This window comes from Dendronephthya gigantea, unplaced genomic scaffold (genome assembly GCF_004324835.1).
Source record: "Dendronephthya gigantea isolate DGI-Jeju-01 unplaced genomic scaffold, DenGig_1.0 000033F, whole genome shotgun sequence".
NCBI lineage: Eukaryota > Metazoa > Cnidaria > Anthozoa > Malacalcyonacea > Nephtheidae > Dendronephthya > Dendronephthya gigantea.
Genome location: NW_021163043.1, coordinates 689031 through 703784, shown reverse-complemented (window position 1 = coordinate 703784; position 14754 = coordinate 689031). Strand labels below are relative to the sequence as shown.

Here is a 14754-nt window from a genome sequence, read left to right as displayed (position 1 = left end):
ATGGATAATTATAGGCCTATATCTGTCATTTCAATAATTGCCAAAGCAATGGAAAAACTTGCATTTAACCAACTTTATTCATATCTACAACAATCAAATCTTTTAACAAATTCACAACATGGTTTCAGACCTCTCCACTCAACTGTCACTGCATTACTAAAAATGACAAATCAGTGGTATCGAAATATGGATGAAGGCTTGATCAATGGAGTTGTTTTTCTGGACTTAAAAAAGGCATTCGATACCGTTGACCATAATATATTACTTAAAAAATTATATCTTTATGGGGTGAGAGGTAAAGCCCATGATTGGTTTAAGTCGTATCTAACAAATCGTATCCAGTACTGCCAGGTTAATAGTAAATTATCTGGGCCACGTACAATTATTACTGGCATTCCGCAGGGCTCAATACTCGGTCCTCTATTATTTCTTATTTATATTAATGATCTTCCTAATAGCCTACAAAATGTGGACTGCGATATGTTTGCTGATGATACTCAAATAGGAACTGCAGGTAGAGACATAAAATCAATTACAGAAAGCTTAAACACTGACCTGGCCAATATTTCAGACTGGATGTCAGCCAACAAATTAAGTTTGAATAAGAGCAAAACTGAGTACATGATAATTGGTTCTCGCCATAATATTAAAAAGTGTGCTTCCGATTTACTGATTGAAATTGAAAACACGCCTATTAAGCGAGTTAGCACCACCAAATCACTGGGTCTGATGCTCGATGAGACCCTGACTTGGCATTCTCAAGTAGAACTCATTACGAAGAAAGTGAACAGGAGTTTTTATGTTCTGAGACGACTTCGAGAGTTCTCAGACTTGAAAACTCTTGTTACAGCTTATAAAACCTTGGTCCAACCACACTTTGACTATTGCTCACAAATATGGGGATGCCTTGGAATTACGTTGCAAAATAAACTGCAACGCTTACAAAACAGGGCAGTCCGTATCATTACAAAGCGTGGTTATGACTATAGGTCTGTAGACATACTTAATGAACTTGAGATACCAAATTTGAGTGTTAAAAGAAATAACCAATTATGCACTACAATGTATCAGGTAAAAAATAGCTTAGTTCCTGACTATCTCATTGACCTTTTTACGAAAACAAACGCGGTGCATGACTATCAAACTAGACAGGCTGAGCATAATCTTCTACCACCTAAGCCAAATACAAATTTTGGTAAAAAATCCTTTTCATACAGAGGTGCAGTGGCTTGGAACAATTTAACATCTAATCAAAAAAACTCTGAATCTATAAAGTGTTTCAAAAGTAACTTGCTAACTAGTAATATGTCTTAGTGTGATAATTGTGATGAACAACTTAATAATTAGTAATATGTGTGATAATTGTAATTTTCACTTCCTCCTATATTCTATTATTTAATACTTGTATATAACTTAATCTTATTTTTAATTATAGACGTAAATGCACGGCCTATTGGAAGATCACTTTTCACTCTTGTAAATATTTCTTTCTTAAACCATTGTGAAATAGTACCGTGGATAAATAAATTGATAATAATAATAAGACATTGAGAATTATCTGTAGGTTTTTAGCCAATCACAATCAAGATTGCATTAGTAATGCATAATAATTAACATTTGGTGCATTATATATCTAGTTATCTTGCTGTCAATACTGACAGTTCCTTTACGTCAGGGACGTATCTCGCAAGGGGCGGTAAAATGTGTGACGCGATTTTGTCACGTCTCATGAAGGTTTAAATTGTTCACGATTACTGCCTGCATACTCATTCTTCGTTTCGCATTTCCTGAGGTGAGGCTATATAGTGGGCATTTAATAATGGATGTGTTCATCCTGGCTCGCATTTCTGCATGCCTATTCGTGATTGCGTGTGTATTTGATCATTCTGTCTCAGCGCAGTTTGATTTTCCAAAACAAAAAATGAAAGGCTTTGAGCGTAGAAATATGGCACCAGGTAGCAATGGAGAGAATTGTATCGGGAATGACACCGCTGTATTTCCTGGACTTCATTGTTACGTCGACGAAAAATATTCATGTCTTGAAAAAATATGCGGCCGACTGGATTTACTCCAACCAAAAGCTTCGATGTGGGAGTGTATAGAATATGATGCAAGTGGACCCTTTAGTATGCTCGGATGCTATTTAAATATCATGCGGGGTTATTGGATGGTCTCTAAATGCCCGTCAGATTCGCCGCCTTTAAACGAACTGAAGGGCAAGTGCGAGAAGGCGTCATCCCGCTTTCCGAAACCCGTAAAAGACGATAATATCCCGGTCGTCGGTGAGCATGGCTTGACATATCGTAATAAATATTGCGCTTTGTGTCATGGGGTGCAAAATTTTACTGCTTGGGACGTTTGGGTTCGTACAGACATTCGATCCGCGAGGGGGTATGACCTGGATTCTCAAATGAAGAATAATTTTTTTCTAGCAATTGGCGTTTTACCCAGGTGGAATCAGCCTCGGAGAGTATGTCTCGGAAGAAGTTATGTACACAACAGCAGTAAATCGACTGATAAATCGATACACAAGATATGTACGGAGGGTCCGTTCCATTCTCTTAATGATCGCTACAATTTCTGTAGAGGAGAACCATATTCTGGATCATTATGTCATGATAGGATATCGTGTCCAATTTCACTCGTTTTCAAATTAAAAGAGTACACTGTACCTATTACGAATTGCCCCCCTGGAACAGTCTATGATTCGACCTTAAATATCTGTCGAAAAAAGTCGATGATTCATTCCAGTCGTAAACTAACCAATGAGTATTTGTTTCTATTTTGGATCAAAGAGACTACATATGTGAAAAGATATTTCAAGTTAGCGTTGATTTCTGGGTTTTCGCTTAAGCAGCATCAAATTTCAAGTATTGTTTTCCACAAGCAAGGCACAATGAACAAAAAGTTAATCGTTGCAACATTCCATTTTACACTGACGGCATTTCAAAACTTAATAATGGATAATGAACAAAACGCTATATTGAACGTAACAGATGACGAGACAGCATTTTTAAAACTCTTCAACTACAGTGGAAATTTTACCCTTCGTTGGGAAAATAAGAGTTTTGGTGTGGTCAAAATGGTTTCAAAACAACTTTCTTGTTATGGTGAAGTGAAATTTCAATCAGATGAATACGAAATGAATGAGAGCAACACAAGCTTTGTTTTGATAAAGACGGGGAAGATATTCTCATTACAGGATTATAATTTTGTTCGAAAGAAGGGTGGAAATATAACACTGTGTCGTAAACTGGTTCTCCCAGACTGTAGAGAAGGTGCTTTTGTGCCTTTAAGACCAAATGAATACGTGGTATTTCCTAATTTGTCTGTTTATCACAATGCAATACAAAAAATGTTCAATTTTGGTGAATATCTAATCAGCGAAAGCAAAGACAACCTAAACATTCTCTATACAAGTCTAAATTCTAATTTACACAGAAATTCTACAGTTGCTGTTTGTTTACCTTTCAATATTACTGATGATAAAACCGTCAAAAAACATAGTTTTGAACTAGGAATTCTGACATTAATTGGTTTCATTGTCTCCATAATTTGCCTTATATTTCTTATGGTAACGTATGGATTGTTTCGAGAATTAAGAACTGTTCCAGGAATGAATTTAATGAGCTTGAGTCTCTCAATGTTGTTGTCAGATCTCATATGGTTGACAGGAACCAGTCATTTCACAGAGACAACAGCGTGTAAAGTTTTCGCGATATTGGAACACTATCTTTTCCTGGGGTCATTTCTGGCAATGTCCATTATTTCATATCATTCTTTTCTCGTTTTCTCTCGACCATTCGAAGGAAGACATTTCAACACGTCTTGGCCGAGGTTTATCAAGTATTCTGCAGTTGTGTGGCTGACTCCTGCGATATTTATCGCAATTTGTGTCGTCTTGGATGAAACAGAAGTATTCCCAGTGGATTATGGTACAAACTGCTGGTTGGGAACTGTAAACGGTATCTTGTATCTATTCTTATTACCCCTGGCTATATCACTCCTCTACAACATCTACACGTTCATCAAAACAGCTCATTTGATATGTCATCACGACGAGAGACGAGATATTTTACAACGCAAGAAAGGAAAACAAAATCTTCTCATCTGCATCAAACTTGCATCGTTGGTCGGTCTTCCCTGGCTGTTTGCGTTCCTTGGTGTCCTCTTTCCCGATGAAATAGCATTTGAATATTTGTTTGTGATCTTGGTTTGTCTGCAAGGATTGTACATCGGAATAGCGTTTGTGTTTAACAAGAAAACACTAGGTCTCTACAAAACACGACACAGGCGAATTCGTCCCAAAGGAAAAGCATCTCCAACAGCTGGGTTCAACTAACTTGAGTTGGCCGAAGTGTTTACCTTTTCAAATTCAAACCTCGTATGAACAGCTAATCTGAACCATTCTCGTCAGTTTATGAAAATACATTGGACACGTATAAATCGGGATGAGGTTCTTTTCGTATATCCTATTTAATTCCTTGTTTCCATTTAGTTGTGAGTGTCGTGAACATGTCAACCTGGCTGATGTGATAGAATACTTCAATGTCTATGCAGTCAAAAATTACCGATTTGAATACAATTATAAAGACAAATTTAAATAAGAACTATTTATCATCGGTGACGATGACTTGTTTACGACGATTACGAGTGAATGAGGACCAGGCTTAGATCTTATTTAGGAGACTGGCTTGAATTTTATTTTAGGCTCCTCTCAGCAAAATGTTTGACGTAGCTATTCAACAAAATCAATGTTAGACGTAATATATTAATTTTACGTTCATAGTATAGTTGAATTATCATATAATAGTATATAATTAAGTATGCACATTGACCCAACAGTTAACTTTAGTATATCTCGAAGAATAGAATAGAAGAGTACTCGATAAGTTTATTTAGAACAAATCGCCTTCGTGCAATAGCTACATTTCGACATTAAAAAGATATATTCCTATATATTCCTAAAAGATGTTAATAGTAGTGATAAGGACTAAGTGATAAAGACTAAAAGATGTTAATAGTAGTGATAAGGTCAATTCAGGTTTGAATATAGAAAGTAAATAAAGCCTTGTCCACACGGTCAAATTTTCTTTGACAAATTTCTGTTATGGAAATTTGTATAAAGTTGTCACCGCAAATGCATTTATACAAAAGATCGAATTTTAGGCAATTTTAGAAAGAGTTTTTTGTTGGTCAGTGTTCTACATTTGGTAAAAACAAATCAATTATTGCCAAAATGGCATGGAGGTTGTACTTTGAGGCATATCTTTTTTGCATATCGAAAAAATCAGTTGTTGGATTTATTGATATTGATGAATGTAGATTACGTGATAGACGTGGTCAAGCTAATTTTTCAGCTTTCTCGGTAGGCGATTCAGAGTACCACCATTACAATATTTAAAAAAAACATTGTCTCAACTTAGGATGTCTACAAGTACAAGACGATACTATTTTATTATATTCGGTGGTAGTCGACCATAGACCAAACTAGGAAAATAAGAAAAACAATTTTTCAAATCATTCAATCAACAATCGTGTGTAAACCCAACACTGTAAAAATAGTGATTAATCTAAAATTGATTACCTCAAATTCATTTCTTGGACAAATTTTTTATTGGTTGAAAACAACTAAAAAACTTGGTTGAAACAACCAATTTGGTTGAAACAACCAATTTTTTTCGTGTTTTTTAAATAAAATTGATCGAAAAAGATGAATATGATACAACCAACTTTAAATTAGTTTTTTATATTTTTTACAGAGCATTGTCATTTATATTGATTTTCGAGACGTAGATTATTTCTCGTTGATTTAATTTCAAACATCGTGTTTTCTACAGATCTAACCGATAGAACTTTGACCAGTTGCTCTTCAGTCATGGAACGTGTTTCAAGCCTTGCGGATTCAGCGTATGGCACAGAAGACACACTACTAGGAGAGACGACCTCACAGGCAGATTTTTACAGCGATCCTTTCTCTTCAACACTCACACCAGTGAAGGATGTTTCTAGTAGCCCAAGCAAGGAAACAACGGGTCCAATGCCAAAACGTGAGTACACATTGCTTCCTATTCTCTACCTTTGTCATGATGCTGTTTTGTTGTAAACAAAATTGTTTCAAGGCGAAGAACTGCGGAATAATCATCAGCACCAACCATAAGGTTTTGTTTAAAATCTGCTGCAATTAATAGCTAATTTTGCGCTGAGTTTGGGAAGTATCAAAAAGTACTTCGAAACACTTCGATAATGTGAGATCTTTTGGAAACATTTAAATGAATCAGCCTCGATTTGAAGGATCACTGTATCATTTTTATCAGCGTGTAGTTAAGTCCATATTCATAAATCGGCTACCTATAGTGATATAGGTTTTATTCAGATGTGCAACTACTCGATCAGGTTGGCGTTGTCAGAGTCTTCAGGCGTCTTCAAGAGTCTTCAGGCGTGTATAATTTTTTTAGCCTCTCATAATTGTTTCATATTTCCGTATATTGATCGAAGTATCCTTATGAGGTACAATGAATCACGTAAAATCCCACTGCTTTACGACTACTATGGTCCTAATAATCAATTTATCGGCAATTATTAATCGACCAATTCTTTATTCAAAAACAAAGATTTTGCAAATTTCTTGGTTGAAGTCGCACGACAGGTTCTCTCAAATAAAATGACGGGCAATCCCGACACACTCCGGGCAATTGTCTTCCTCACATAGCATTTTGGGAAAGATAAAACCGCGCATATTAACCGCACTGCTCCAAAGTTCCTCAAAATACCAGAATAACCGCAGAATATTATGTTACACAAACAAAAACAAAGGCCCGTCAAAGCAAAAAGCCAAGAACATTTATTCCTAACCAGCGGTTAATAATGAATTATTTCATAACTGAGACTCAACTTTAACAGTATCATAATAAGTAATCAGATCAATGAATTTATTATAATTCCATTTTAAAAATCATACTTTTTTAACTTAAAATAAAATCTTTCCTACGAGTTTAAAGTCTGTGTGCAAAAGTCTAGAGATTTGGAATTAAAATTGATAACTATTTTTTAAAAAAGGCCTTAGCGAACGTGCGATATGGAATCCTCCCACTTTAGCACTAAACATCGATGGTTCGTGAGATTTGAAATCAATCATTCGATTTTGAACACCCAACCATTTAACTCAACCCACATGCATATATGCAACTTCCACTTCGTCTTTTCTACGTTTTCCGTTTAATTCTTCCACTTTGTCTAATGTTCTTCGTCTTTTTGATCTTCTTCATCTGTAATCTTTCATTTCTAAAATTGATCTTCCAAAATTCTCAGCTTACATAATGTATTATTTTCTAAGTGTTGTTGGATATAGACGACGAATTTCACACGGGACAGAATTCGGAGGATATCCATGTCCTGCAATTAGATCTTGTCTCCCACGATGGTGAGAAAGAAAATAACCACAGGCCATCATTTTCGGAAGAAGGTGAAAGCCAGGGGGAAAGAGATGAAGTCTTTCTTAGCCCTACTTCCAATTTTAGCGATGGAAACATCCTTAAACGATCATTTGAAGGGAACACAGGCTTAGACGAACATCTTATTCTCGACCCTATTGAAAACACACAAAAGGTCCCATCGTCGCGAAAAAGACACAAACGGAAGCTTGTGATTGACGAAGTTATCTCGATTGAACGAGAAGTTATATTTAATAACATAAACAACCCATCTCAACTCGTTACATCTCCAGTTTTCGGCCCTAAGACAAAACGTCGATTGAAAGAACTTGACCGCAGTCATTCACTTCAGGCGAATGGGTCAGTTCTCGAATTATCACCTGCTTTGGATAAGCTGTTTGTGATGAACTCAAGTTGTCGAAAATTTTCAACTTCGAATGTCGGTACCGACGGAACGGATTGTTCAAAACCAGCAAGCGAACCTTGTGAGAGTTTGAATGAAAATGATATCAAGCAGAAGAAAGATTTGCTTGGGGAAACATCGAACCATGATGATGAAGACGCTGTAAAATCGGACGAACATGATATTTTCTCTCAGTTTATTCCACTACAAGACGTTGACTATTCGTCCGACGAAGATAGCCCGAGGCCAGGTGATGATAATTTTCAGTGTGGGTTAGTTTTCGACCAAATTGCGGAAGAAAATACGGTAGAAAATATGGACCAGGCATTGGAGGACGAGAATATCTCCGAAGACAAATTTTGTTCGCACGTCGAAGCTACGGTTTTGGAGTCCCAACCTGAGCCAGTGGAGTTACGGCATGCTGTTGGAAGTGATGGTAAAAAGTTGACGCGAAAAACCGTCGCGAGAAGGTTTCTGAAGTGTCTACTTATGCAAAGAGATGCACGATTATCTCTGGAGCAAGATGTTAGCTTTGGAGAGATTCTGCTTCATCCTGGATCGAAGCACTCAACCTAAGAATGAAAAGCTGGGATAATGTGATCAGGGATATTGGAAAAATATCGCGGATAGTTTTTATTTAGCCTAAAAATAAGACTTGATCAGAATATTTTCCCGAAACGTTTGCACGGTAAGCAACCATAGGAACAAAACCTATACATTATTTACTTGTTGAGAGGTAAAATTTTTAGGCCACTTACCGCTGTTTTGACGTTCAAAATTCAGTGTTCTGACTTTCTCATTGAACTAAGATAGATGGAAGGCTACCTGAATAAAAGGTGTTTCCGGGTAGAACCAAGTCTTTCCACGCGATGTAAGCGCACGGGCAAGTAATTGATACACGACAACACGCGAATTTAAACTTACTTGTTTGTCTGGAGGTCGAATATGGCTTCAAGCAAGTGGAAGTTTGTTTTCCTTGTGATAGCCTTCTGTTTATTTCCGTTCAATGCATCAGCCAGATGTGGCACTGATCTATGTATAAATAAGTAAAAGCATAAAAATGATTAGATATCTACATTCGTGCATTCACTGATCATCGATGACATCATCAATCACGTGATATCAAAGGGAATAAGACACGAGAAGATTTTCCGGATTGATTTCAAATACAACAAAAATAGTTGCTGAAATTTGAGAAATTAATTATAAAGCATGCTGGATGTTGCTGATCAGTGGTTGATAATGTTGGATACTTTTGATCATTGATTGATAATGTTGGGTATTATTGATCAGTGATCAATAATGTTGGGTATTGTTGATCATTGATTGTTAATATTGGGTATTCTTGATCAGTGATTGATAATGTTGGGTATTGTCGACAGATAAGTGGCTGATAAAGTTTTGTATTGTTGATCAATTATTGATATGTTGGATACGTTTAATCCTGTGAAATATCTTATACTCTGATATAAGGTTTTTATAAAGCAAATGATGCACGTTGTTTTTAAGAAAGAAAACTTAACACCATAATCACGCTATATACATTGGGAAAAACTCATTAATTTAACGTACTGAACATATACTATACGTTTTTACACGCGTGTCACTATGCATACTGCAAATATATTGTTAGAAAAACGAAATTTTGTGTCTTTATGGGCAGAATATTGAAACCTGATCAAACCAAAACAAAACCAGACTTGATTATTGGCAGAATATGTATTTTTGTAACATATTGAACGAGGCTTATGACCGCCATTTTGTTGTCAGTTTGTGGGCAATATGGCTGCCGTTGGCTTTATTTTTCTTCTCGTGTTTCAATGTCAAATACGGTGAATACAGTGCCAGGCTATATTATGATAAATCTTATCCCGTTTCTTGGGTATTTTACCAAGAGGGTTGAGCAAAAGCCTACTGAGTACTGTTTGTAAAGACACGGAATTTCGATATCTTTATATAAAATAAGGGGAAACACATGCAAACTGTTTGTAAATATTTTATTGATTATATTTAAAATTATGTTCGTAGTCCAAAAGTCATTTTTTTCGAATTATTGTCGTAAATGGTGTATGTTTGTTACTGTTGGTGTATTACTGTATTGATACGATGTTCGGTTGTTAATTGCATTTTCCAGGCTTTACTCAACATTATATCTAGTCAAGGCATGCAGTACAGCAAATGTTATCAAACATTTGTACAGGCTTTTTATTAACTTCCTATTTGCCAACGCTTATGAAATAACTGTACAAGCTTTTTATTATTTTCTTATTTGTCAACGCCGAATTGGCAACATTTTGCTGGGACCATTATTGGAGAAAAGCTGTTAGAATTTCCAATAACATTCTCTTTTCTCTACTGCAGAAATAGTTGTTCTCTACTGCAGAAGTACTTGAGTTAAAATATTTTAGTTTTTCGTTTGTTGTTTGCTGACTTTGAGAGTTAAGGTATAAAAAATTATCCTACTGAGCATCTCATGAGGGGCGTATATCTTACAAGGAGAACCTCAATAATTTGACCTTGAATGATTTTTCCACCTGTCCTGTGAATTCTGCTTTCCTCCATTTGGACAAAACATGTTGACGTAATGACGTTGGTGATATATTTATAGAAACAAGATGTCTTAAAAAACGGAACCGCCGATAATAACTGACTTTTATGTAGGATATATGAAATTTAGGGATATGAAAAAGCAATTCATTAGCTTTCCGATGACACTTATTTAATAACAGAAAGAATTCCAACACACCGAAAAAATAGAAAATAGTATTCGAAAACAATATATTATGAGCTTGATGAGTGAATGCGCCAATAATAATGTCGATTCAATTTCCCTGCAGAGGTTTTCGACCGCCTGTAATGTATTATAATTTCAATTGACGAAACATTGAGTTACAAGTTCGTTCTAAGATTGTTCTTGGAATCGTTATATTATATTTATCTCTTGAAAGAAGACATTTAATATGCAGATTTAAAGCCTCGCATCTCTTGGATAAACTTGCAAAAGTAAACATGGAGACCATGAATAAGATATCTGAGTCACCGAACAGTATCTTAACACGTAAAATTAAGTAGAATACACCTCACAGTATAGCATATTTTATACATATTAGCTAAGAAATGTTTTTCTATTGATATATAAAGAAATCGTAAATTGTTGATAACTTGTTTGATCGATACTGCTAAATTACAAAACCACAGTTCATTACCGTTCATGCAACTATCTATTTGCATTCTGTTTTCTGAATGAGAAGCAGGACAGAACTATAAAATAATCGATCTATAAAAGTTGTCAAGCATTTGTACAGGCTTTTTTATTATTTCTTATTTGTCAACGCCAGTCTGGAAACCTTTTGCCGGGACCGTTAGTGGAGAAAAGGTGTTAGAATTTTCAATGACATTCTGTTCTCTCTACTGCAGGGATAATTGTTCTACTCGAGTTAAAATATTTTAGTTTTTCTTCTGTTGTTTGCTGACTTTGAGAGTTGAGGTATAAAAAATTATCCTACTGAGCATCTCTAAACGTGAGGGGCGTATCTTACCTCAAGGAGAACCTAAATAGTTTCATCTGGAATTATTTTTCCACCTGTCCTGCGAAGGCTGCTTTCCTCCAAAACGATTTCTGTACCTGCGTGTTCTCAGAAATTCACGATTTAGACATATTATTGTCGTAAATGCTTTATGTGTATTACTGTTGGTGTATTACTGTATTGATGTTTATTGTTAATTGCATTTTCCAGGCTTTACTCAACATTATATCTAGTCAAGGCATGCAGTACAGCAAATGTTATCAAACATTTGTACGGGCTTTTTATTAACTTCCTATTTGCCAAGGCTTATGAAATAATTGTCCAAGCTTTTTATTATTTTCTTATTTGTCAACGCTAAATTGGCAACATTTTGCTGGGACCATAATTGGAGAAATGGTGTTAGAATTTTCAATAACATTCTCTTTTCTCTACTGCAGAAATACTTGAGTCAAAATATTTTAGTTTTTCCTTTGTTGTTTGCTGACTTTGAGAGTTAAGGTATAAAAAATTATCCTACTGAGCATCTCTTAACGTGAGGGGCGTATCTTACCTCAAGGAGAACCTCAATAATTTGACCTTGAATGATTTTTCCACCTATCCTGCGTATTCTGCTTTCCTCCATTTGGACAAAACATGTTGACGTAATGACGTTTGTGATATATTTATAGAAACAAGATATCTTAAAAAACGGAACCGCCGATATTAACTGATTTTATGTAGGATATATGAAATTTAGGGATATGAAAAAGCAATTAATTAGCTTTCCAATGACACTTATTAAATAACAGAAAGAATTATTCCAACACACCGAAAAAATAGAAAATAGTATTCGAAAACAATATATTATGAGCTTGATGTGTGAATGCGCCAATAATAATGTCGATTCAATTTTTGGCAGAGGTTTTCGACCGGCTGTACGATATATTATAATTTCAATTGACGAAACATTGAATTACAAGTTCGTTCTAAGATTGTTCTTGGAATTGTTATAGTATATTTATCTCTAGAAAAAGGACAGTAACATTTAAAATGCAAATTTAAAGCTTCGCATCTGTTGGATAAACTTGCAAAAGTAAACATGGAGACCATGAATAAGATATCTGAGTCACCGAACAGTATCTTAACACGTAAAATTAAGTAGAATACACCTCACATTATAGCATATTTTATCCATATTAGCTAAGATATGTTTTTCTATTGAGATATAAAGAATCGTAAATTTTTGATAACTTGTTTGATCGATACTGCTAAATTACAAAAGTCCTGCGAAGGCTGCTTTATTTTCTTATTTGTCAACGCTAGTTTGGCAACATTTTGCTGGAACCGTTATTTGGGGAAAAGGTCTTAGAATTTTCAATGGCACTCTCTTTTCTCTACTGCAGAAATAGTTCTACTTAATGAGTTAAAATATTTTAGTTTTTCCTGTTGTTTGCTGACTTTGAGAGTTATTGTATAAAAAAATATATTGAGCATTTCTAAACGTGAGGGGCGTATCTTACATGCAAGGAGAACCTAAATAGTTTTATCTGGAATTATTTTTCCACCTGTCCTGCGAAGGCTGCTTTCCTCCCGAACGATATTTGTACGTGCGTGTTCTTAGAAATTCACGATTTGGACAAAACTTGTTGACGTAATGACGTTGGTGATATATTTATAGAAACAAGATGTCAAAAAACGGAACCACCGATATTAACCGACTTTAATGTAGGATATATGAAATTTAGACATTGACCTTTATTGTAGGATATACCAAATTTTGGGATATGAAAAAGCAATTCATTAGCATTCCAATGATACTTATTTAATAACAGAGAGAATTATTGCATTCTATGTTCTTTGTATATTCTTGCATTCTTGCTTGCATTCATTCAAACACCTGTATAAGCTGTAATTAATAATTACCATTTATAGTGCATTACATGACGCATCTGGCAATCTTGCTGTCAACGCTCACCGTTCGTATACGTGATGGCATACTTCTAAAGGGGCACTTGAGTGTGATCACTCATGGCGAGTGGCCTCGTCTCACGAGGGTTTAAATTTTTCACGATCACTTCATATATACTCATTCTTCGTTTTACATTTCCTGAGGCGAGACTATAGTTGGCGTTCAATCTGATAATGGATGTATTAATCTCGGCGCGGAGCTCTGCGCGTCTTCTCTTGATTACCTGTATTTTTATTTATTCTGGCTCAACAAGGGATAACGTTCAAGAACAAAAATTCCACACATTGAGAAGTAAAAGAGCTAGCGATGGCAAGAATTGTATCAGGAATGACACTGAAGTATTTCCTGGGATTGATTGTAACGTTGACAAAAAATATCCATGTCTTAAAAAGATATGCGGCCGACTGGATTTGCTCCAATCGAAGGCATCGATGTGGGAGTGTGTAAAATATGATAGATCACGCAGTGGTAGACTCGGGTGCTTTCTTGATTTTATGCGTGGATATTGGATGGTTTCTAAATGCCCGTCATACTGGCCTTTCAACGAGCTTAAGAGCAAGTGCGAGAATACGCCATCCAACTTCCCGCATCCCGTACAAGAGGATAATATTCCGGTCGTCGGTGAGAATGGCTTGACATATCGTAATAAATATTGCGCTTTCTGTCATGGGGTGGAAAACTTTACTGCTTGGAGAGTTTTGGTTGAAACACGTTTTCAACCTACGGGGGGATATGACCTGGATTCTCAGATAAAGAATAACTCGTTTTTGGCAATTGTCGTTGTACCCAAGCCGAATCAACCACGGAGAATATGTCTCGGAATGAATTATGTACACCACTGCAGTATATCGACTACTAAATTCATTTACAATAAATGTACGAAGGGCCCGGTTAAATTCGTGAAAGGTCGCTACAGTTTCTTTAAAAATAAAGAATGTGCGAGGTGCAATGGTGTTTTGTCCTTTTCACCTTTTCGTGGTTTTAAACCATGCATAGTCACATACAGTTTGGTGTCATATTCACTCGTTTTTAAATTAAGAAAAGTGAGCGCACTACGGAAAGCGAGAACTGTCGTCGCACAAAGTTGCCCCCCTGGTACAGTCTATGACAGAACTCTAAAGATCTGTCGAAATAAGTTGATGATTCCTTCCAGTCGTAAACTAACCAATGAGTATTTATTTCTATTATGGCTCAAAAAGACTACATATGTGAAAAGATATTTCAAGTTAGCGTTGATTTCTGAATTTTCGCTTACACCCTATCAAGTTTCAAATATTGCTTTTCACAATCAAGGCACAATGAACAATGAGTGCATCGTTGCAACATTTCATCTCACACTGACGCCATTTCAAAACTTAATAATGGATAATAAACGAAACGCCCTAATGAACATAACAGATGACGAGAAAGCATTTTTAAAACTCTTCAACTACAGTGGAAATT

At 35.7% G+C, this 14754-nt stretch overlaps 1 protein-coding gene across 2 annotated transcripts in view; it reads left to right on the top strand.

Annotated features, from left to right (window-relative positions):
* LOC114525054 (double-strand-break repair protein rad21 homolog) overlaps positions 1–14754 on the top strand; it is a 48260-nt gene that overhangs the window by 9813 nt on the left and 23693 nt on the right. Inside the window, exons 4-5 of one of the 2 annotated variants that reach the window (XM_028546263.1) lie at positions 5841–6050; positions 7337–10109. In XM_028546263.1, the coding sequence (XP_028402064.1) occupies positions 5841–6050; positions 7337–8412 (1286 nt within the window). In that variant the 3' untranslated portion in view covers positions 8413–10109. Of the gene's footprint in view, positions 1–5840; positions 6051–7336; positions 10110–14754 lie in introns of those variants that run through there. The other variant, XM_028546262.1, reaches the window with a different exon arrangement.